Raw genomic sequence first — 8,428 nt, 5'->3', positions numbered from 1 at the left:
CCTATATGTTAAAACCTGGAAATTATGAAAAAAGTATCACAATCTCTAGATTTCTGTTATTCTTCCAAAGATGACAATTACAGCTTTTTATGGGTGTTTGTACCATAGGCTGAGAAAGAATTCTCAACTCAAACATTAAGATATGTTTTTTGTTTGTTTGTTTTGAGACAGAGTCTCACTTTTTCATGCTGGGGTTGAGTGCCATGGCATCATCATAGCTCACAGTAACCTGAAACTCTTGGGTTCAAGTGATCCTCATGCCTCAGCCTTCTGAGTAGCTGGGACTACAAGCGCCCTCCATAACAGTCAGCTCATTTTCCTGTTTTAGTAGAGATGGGGTCACTCTTTCTCAGGCTGGTCTCAAACCCCTAAGCTCAAGTGATCTGCCCACCGTGGCCTACCATAGTGCTCCAGCCTCTAAGACAGTTGTTTTTTGTTTCTTTTTTGGGGGGGGGCCTGGGGCTGGGTTTGAACCCCCAACCTCCAGTATATGGGGCCGGCGCCCTACTCCTTTGAGCCACAGGTGCCACTATAAGACAGGTTTTTTTTTTTTTTTTTTTTTTTGTAGAGACAGAGTTTCACTTTATTGCCCTCGGTAGAGTGCTGTGGCATCACACAGCTCACAGCAACCTCCAACTCCTGGGCTTAGGCGATTCTCCTGCCTCAGCCTCCCGAGTAGCTGGGACTACAGGCGCCCGCCACAAAGCCTGGCTATTTTTTTGTTGCAGTTTGGCCAGGGCTGGGTTTGAACCCGCTACCCTCGGTATATGGGGCCGGCGCCCTGCTCACTGAGCCACAGGCGCCACCCCATAAGACAGGTTTTAAAGCAAGTTTATTTTACTTTCCAAGACAGGAAAAGGATTGGCATGAAAGCAAGAAGAAATGGCAAAGGTATAAAGAGTAAAAGGCAGTCTATTTTCCAGAGCAGTGGTTTTCTGTTAGGCTGGTCTTACTTGACTTCTTGGAACAGGGTCTGGTAGATGCTGAAGTGGCTATGTGCCCCTTTTTCTTTTTCTTTCTCTCTCTCTCTCTCTTTTTTTTTTTTTTTTTGAGACAGAATCTCACTATGTTGCCCTGGGTAGAGTGCTGTGGCATCACAGCTCACAGCAATCTCAAACTCTTGGGCTTAAGCGATTCTCTTGCCTCAGCCTCCCAAGTAGCTGGGGACTACAGGCACCTGCCACAACGCCCAGCTATTTTTTGATTGCAGTTGCCATTGTTGTTTGGCAGGCCCTGGCTGTGTTTGAACCCACCAGCCCTGGTGTATGTGGCTGGCACCCTACCCGCTGAGCTACAGGCACTGAGCCAATGCCCCTTTTTCTGTTTGTTCAGTATTTTTCCAGTTCTGCAAAACAAGCTCTTAAAAAGAAGAGAAAAATGAGTTAACACCTCAGGTTGTCAAGAAAGAAGCAAACACTGGGGCCAGCATACTATCGCATATAGTGATGTTTTTGTGTTTGGTGATTTACCTTTTACATCTATAATCTTTTTATTCAGTGCATTGAGGAGAAGTCAAATAGAGAATTAGGCTACAAATTTACACATCACACACCAACTTCAGAGAATGGCCTTCCATGGTCTTTAGCCCACCACTGTGTTTTGAGCACCACCTGGTTAGTAAGTTGGAGCTCAAAACCCAGTTCTCTTAACCCCAGTGCTAGAGTGGTTTACACCATGTTAGCTACTGCAAAAACCATAAGTGATGAAAAAAATGTATGGCCATGGCAATCAAAATGGATTCATTTCATAGTGTTTACACAATACAAAAATGTCAAAGGAAGCTATGTTCCCAGCTACTTGGGAGGCTGAGGCAGGGAATTGCTTGAGGCCAGGAATTGCAGGTTGCAGTAAGCTATGATGATACCACTATACTTTACCCAGGGTGACAGAGTGAGACTCTGTCTAAAAAAAAGAGAGAGAGAAAGAGACAGAGAGTGAGAGGGAGGGAGGAAGGGAGGGAGAAAAAAGGAAAGAAGGAAGGGATGGAGGGAGGGGGAAAGAAAGAGAAGGGGAGAGAGAAAGGAAGAAAGTTACAATCCTGTTGTGTTGCAGGTGTCCATGTTCTAGACTTTTGCTAAACAAAGATATCCTTTCTGTCTATGCTGGTTTGAGACCCAGTTGCCGCTGAGATGCCGGCTTACCATTCTTTTCTCATGGACCCTGACACCAAACTCATTGGATACATGGCACTCTTACCTATCAGAAATCAGTTCAAAGGACCTGCCCCTAGAGAGACGAAAGATACAGATATTGTGGATGAAGCCATAGATTACTTCAAGGCCAATGTCTTCTTCAAAAACTATGAAATTAAGAATGAAGCTGATAGGACCTTGATATATATAACTCTCTATATTTCTGAGTGTCTAAAGAAACTCCAAAAGTGCAATTCCAAAAGCCAAGGTGAGAAAGAAATGTATACACTGGAAATCACTAATTTTCTCATTCCTGGAGAGCCTGGTTTTCCACTTAATGCAATTTATGCCAAACCTGCAAACAAACAGGAAGATGAAGTGATGAGAGCCTATTTACAACAGCTAAGGCAAGAGACTGGACTGAGACTTTGTGAGAAAGTTTTTGACCCTCAGAATGATAAACTCAGCAAGTGGTGGACTTGCTTTGTGAGAGACAATTCATGAACAAGAGTCTGTCAGAACATGGACAGTGAAAGCAGCCTGAGCAGCCACTATCTCCAGAACCCTGGACAGCATTTTCTACAAGATGTACACAATCCTTTGCCTTTATTTCATAACATTATATACAGAAGAGAGATCAACATGTCTGTACTTGAAAAGCTCTTGATTAAGATTTGGGTGGGGGAAGGAGGTGAGTTGTCAATAGTGATTGAAATTTTCTGCAATATACACTTAATGGGGGCAAGACATGATTGCAAGAGGGACTTTACCTAACAATTGCAATCAGTGTAACCTGGCTTATTGTACCCTCGATGAATCCCCAACAATAAAAAAAAAATAAATTTTCTGCAATATTAAGCTGGTCTTGAGACAAGAAATAAAAAAAAAAATTCTATATAAAAAAAAGAAAAAAGATGGGCAGCACCTGTGGCTCAAAGGGGTAAGGCGCTGGTTCCCATATGCCGGAGGTGGCGGGTTCTAACCCAGCCCCGGCCAAAAAAAAAACAAAAAAACAAAAAAAGATACCCTTTCTGTATCACAAACTGTTCCCTGGTCATTTCACAATCTTTGTTGCATTCATCAGAGTTTTTTAATAATGATAAGAATGAGTTTATTTTTTTTCTTTTTTATCATTATGGCCTTTAAAAGGGTAGCAAGTCGTTTTGCTGTCCTTTCAAAATAAGCAGCCAGGAAAATAACAATGTAGCAGAGCCAAAGCTGAAAATTATTTTCAAGGACTACGTAAAGGAATGTGTGGTATTTGCTACATGTTATCTATTAAAATAGCCAACTGTGCTGAGATAGCTTCCACAAAAAAGAAGGGATTTTTACAAATGCAAAACAAAGTGTTACTTCTCTGGGTATAATAACTACAGTTTCAAGGACAGGGAAAAGTACATCAGAACAAAAGAAAAAAATGGGTTATATGTCCTGAGAATCAAAACCTCCTATTCATTCCCAATAAGAGAATGACCGTGAATAAGAAACTGTGTTTCATTTACAGCAACACACACACAAAAAGAAAAAACAGAGAGTGACAAAAGCAGAAAGAAAGTTCTGGTAGGCATAGGAGTTAGTTGCTTTGACTATGGGCATGATAGTATCAGAATTTCAAAAATGATAGCGAAAGCAGGCAGACAGATGGCAGGGATGTCTGCTCGAACCCTCAAGCCATAGGAAGGGTCTTGGTTATGTTATCATTACTTTTTTGTTTTGTTTTGTTGAGACAGGGTCTTGCTCTGTTGCTTAGGCTAGAGTGCAGTGGCCGGATCACAGCTCACTGAGACCTCAAACTCCTAGGCTCAAGTGATTGATCCTCTTGTCTCAGCCTCCCAAGCCTGGGACCATAGGCACCTGCTATGATACCCGGCTAGTTTTCCTATTTTTTGTAGAGATGGGGTCTGGCTCTTGTTCAGGCTGATCTCCAATTCCTGGGCTTCAGGGATCCTCCCTCCTCAGCCTTTCGAGTAGCTAGGACTACAGATGCATGCCATCGCGCCCCAAAGCACTACCCTCTGTGATGATAGTTCAGTCACTCCTTCAACCCTGATCCCTCCACAACACCCAAACAGAATAAAATCATGCTTCCTTTGGCCAACATGACATCTTTGTCACAGCCTATGGATCACAGAGGAATCCTGCTTCATGTGGATCCTTCTTATAACATGCATTTTCATAGGTCACAGGGTAGATAGTGAATTTGGCTAATTCTAATTCACCAGGGAGCATGGGATACATTTCTTTTTTTTTTTTTTTTTTTTGTAGAGACAGAGTTTCACTTTATTGCCCTCGGTAGAGTGCCGTGGGGTCACACAGCTCACAGCAACCTCCAACTCCTGGGCTTAGGCGATTCTCCGGCCTCAGCCTCCCAAGTAGCTGGGACTACAGGTGCCCGCCACAACACCCGGCTATTTTTTTGTTGCAGTTTGGCCGAGGCTGGGTTTGAACCCGCCACCCTTGGTATATGGGGCCGGCGCCTTACCGACTGAGCCACAGGTGCTGCCCTACATTTCTAATACTATGACAGAAATTAGTGGAAGGCCAAGGAAAGAAGTGAATTATCAACCACATGTACCTGGCCCGATGTCATGGCCCGAATCTATAGCTGACTGTCTTTTTTTTTTGTAGCGACAGAGTCTCACTGTACCGCCCTCGGGTAGAGTGCCGTGGCGTCACACGGCTCACAGCAACCTCTAACTCCTGAGCTTACGCGATTCTCTTGCCTCAGCCTCCCAAGCAGCTGGGACTACAGGCACCCGCCACAACGCCCGGCTATTTTTTTTTTGTTGTTGCAGTTTGGCCGGGGCTGGGTTTGAACCCACCACCCTCGGCATATGGGGCCGGTGCCCTACTCACTGAGCCCCAGGCGCCGCCCTATAGCTTACTGTCTTAACTGTGACCTCAGGAAGCCTCCAATTTGCCATGTGAACACTTTTTACAGCCATCTGATTTCATGAGGCTAGATAAGATGCTCTGTAGCAGTTTTTAAATTCTCATCATGGAACGTTAGAAAATGAGGCCCTCAAGGAGTTGTCCCCAGCAAGCATAAGGCAACTGAGCCTCTCTACCAAAAGGATTCCCCACATTCATTTGAACGCAAAGTGCTCTCAAGTCCACACAGCCCCAGACCAACTGCAGGGATTGAAAGGTAAGGTCAGTGCATATATATGTCACCACAAAAGGCTTGTGGAGGTGGTAAGAAGGAGTAAATACTAAAATCATCTTTTTCCAAAGTAATCACCTGTTTGTTCCAGAAAAGGTTAAAATGAGTCATCTCTCTCCTGGTGTCTCCCCCAGCCACCTCCTCCACACAGCTTTTATAAGATTCCAGAGCAGAAAGAATAGCAGAGTCACCACAGTCACAAATAACGAATGGTCACAAATGCATGATCATGAACATAAGACCATTTACATTTTTAAATGAAATTTACTGAAATGAGTAAAATATATGCATATCCATAGTCGATAGAGGTTGCCATAGAGACAGTCAGCCACATTGTACCCAATTTTATTGTTTATCATTGCTCAGGATTGTGTTCACTGTAATTATATACTTCAGAGAATACTAAAACACACACGCAGACATACACACACAGGCTAAATGCAGTCAAGCGACACATCCCTATAATTTTTTTTTGCAGTTTTTGGCCGGGGCTGGGTTTGAACCCACCACCTCCGGTATATGGGGCCAGCACCCTACTCCTTTGAGCCACAGGCGCCACCCATCCCTATAAAATTTGGGTTACACTGTTATTTCATTCACACTCTTGAAACCATGAAAACTCAGAGCAACAAGAGCTTTCTGTTCAGAGCATCGTTTGACATATTACTCTTACAGCTGCAGAGAAAAAGGCTAAGTCCAGAAATGCAAGTTAGGAGCAGGTGGGGTTCTGACTAGAATTCAACTGTGCTTGCTTCCTTGTGAGAAAGGTGGCAGGGACAAGCACCTGGAAAATGCTAACTTCAGATGAAGGAAGCACCTGTGGCTTCTGAGGCTGGTATCTATCACACATGCAATGCAACTGTAATCTGAATTGTTCCATCGTCTCTAATTTTATCATCTGAATGCTTTAAAAGTTCAAATATCACCTTTTGAAGCTATACTTTCAGTGAAATTAATAAGTGCCTGCTGCAGTTTTTAAAATTGTACTTCCAAGGGCGGTGCCTGTGGCTCAAGGAGTAGGGTACCGGTCCCATATGCCAGAGGTGGTGGGTTCAAACCCAGCCCTGGCCAAAAAATAAAAAAAAAATAAAAAAAAAAATACAGTTAAAAAAAAAATTGTACTTCCAAAACAGACAAATAATTTCTGATTTCTTGGGAAGACACGTAAAATGCTAATTTACAAAACCAACCAAGCAGGTTCTCCACAAATTCGATTTAGGAGACTGCCAGAGAAAAAGTGGGGGAAGGGAGGAGGAGGAATGTGAGGAGGGTGCTATGGGGAAAGGAAGAAACATGGTAGCATTTCAATAAGAAACTAAAGATGCCTGTTCTTCTTCAAAACACTCTTTGGAGAACACTGGCTATAGGTTCAGTGCACACTCTTCCTGTGTGCTCAGATCTCTTTGCTAAGATTAGGACTTCAGAAGTATCTACTACAAGTAAAATACCACACGCATTGAACACATTACCTTGTCATCTATTCAGTTCAGTAAATTCCATAAAAGTAGTCTATTTGGTGATGGGCATGATTCTGCTGGGTGGTTCTCAGACCTATCTCCAATTTTTTGTTGGCATTTTCTACTAAGTTATTGATTTATTGATAGATTGTAGAGATGGGGGGGTCTCACTATGTTGCCCAGGCTGGTCCCAAATTCCTGAGCTAAAGCAATTCTCCCCACCCCAGCCTCCCAAATAGCTGGGATTATAGATGTGAGCCACTCTACACAGATTCTGCCAAATTTAACGTCAAAAGAGATGTAAGCTTTGGAATATAATTATTATAAACTCTCTTCATTCTCCAAATACACAAAATAAATTTATTTAACTTCTTCTTCTTTGTTTTTTTTTTTTTTCTTTTTGAGACAGATTCTCACTTTGTTGCCCAGGCTAGAGTGCCATGGAGTCATAGCTCACCAACCTCAAACTCCTGGGTTCAAGTGCTCCTCCTACCTCAGCTTCCCAAGTAGCTGGGATTACAGGTGCCCACCACAACAACCCGCTAGTTTTCTACTTTTACTAGAAATGGGGTCTTGCTCTTGCTCAGGCTGGTCTCAAAGTCCTGAGCTCATGGGATCTACCCATCTTGGCCTCCCAAGTGCTAAGATTACTGGCTTGAGCCATCACCCAGACACTTTAACTTCTTTTCTTGTTAAAAAAAAAAAAAAAGACCTTGCTGAACACTTTCACAACAGCACAATCTGAAGATTTCTGTGTTTCTATGTTCTGTAAAAACAGGGAGGCAGCCTGTTCTCCCAAACAGAACAGTTGGTTCTGTTATGGGAGTCTTCAAAACATGCCAAAGATAGGAATGAAGACACAGATAAGTGACATTGTAGTCATCACAGCAGGTAATGTTTGTTCTCTGCTTGGGCAACAGAATAACAGCCTCCACTAATTTGATTCTGAGTTGAGACAAAGAGCTACTACAAATAGCTGAAATTTTGGGGAAAAAATTCCCAGAGAAAGTTAATCAGCTTTGTTAAATCAGTTACTTTCAAACTTCATGCCAAAAACACTAAGTAGAAATGATAGATTTATCTGTGTAGTTTTCAGATTGCAGATTGCTTTATATTCAGTCTCCTCATTCTTTGTCAAGTTATTTATTTATTTATTTTATTTATTTTTTTTTTTTTTTGAGACAGAGTCTCACTTTGTTACTCTGGGTAGAGTGCTGTAGCATCATAGCTTACAGCAACCTCAAACTTTTGGGCTCCTGCCTCAGCCTCCCAAGTAGCTAGGACTATAGGTACCCACCACAATGCCTGGCTAGTTTTAGAGACAGGGTCTTACTCTGGCTCAGGCTGGTCAAGAACTCCTGAGCTCAGCTCGGCACCTGTGGCTCAAGCGGCTAAGGCACCAGCCACATACACTGGAGCTGGCAGGTTTGAATCCAGCTCAGGCCTGCCAAACAACAATGACAGCTGCAACCAAAAAATAGCCGGGTGTTGTGGCAGGTGCCTGTAGTCCCAGCTACTTGGGAGGCAGAGGCAGGAGAATCGCTTGAGCCCAGGAGCTTGAGGTTGCAGTGAGCTGTGATGCCATAGCACTCTACGCAGGGTGACAGCTTGAGGCTCTGTCTCAAAAAAAAAAAAAACTCCTGAGCTTAAAAGAGATCTACCTGCCTCAACCTCCA

General features: G+C 43.1%; 1 protein-coding gene across 1 annotated transcript; it reads left to right on the top strand.

Annotated features, from left to right (window-relative positions):
• The first annotated feature begins 2,107 nt into the window (after nt 1-2,107).
• LOC128578008 (actin-related protein 2/3 complex subunit 3-like) lies at nt 2,108-2,854 on the top strand. The gene has a single exon (XM_053580409.1). It carries the CDS (start codon nt 2,130-2,132, stop codon nt 2,634-2,636), a length of 507 nt encoding a protein of 168 aa, XP_053436384.1. The 5' UTR covers nt 2,108-2,129; the 3' UTR covers nt 2,637-2,854.
• The last annotated feature ends 5,574 nt before the right edge of the window (nt 2,855-8,428 follow it).

This window comes from Nycticebus coucang, chromosome X, assembly GCF_027406575.1.
Source record: "Nycticebus coucang isolate mNycCou1 chromosome X, mNycCou1.pri, whole genome shotgun sequence".
Lineage (NCBI taxonomy): Eukaryota > Metazoa > Chordata > Mammalia > Primates > Lorisidae > Nycticebus > Nycticebus coucang.
This window is presented reverse-complemented; position numbering and strand designations above follow the sequence as displayed.

What these genes read in the sequence shown, in the direction of transcription:
- LOC128578008 (XM_053580409.1), top strand. Translation starts at nt 2,130, where the DNA reads ATGCCGGCTTACCATTCTTTTCTCATGGACCCTGACACCAAACTCATT.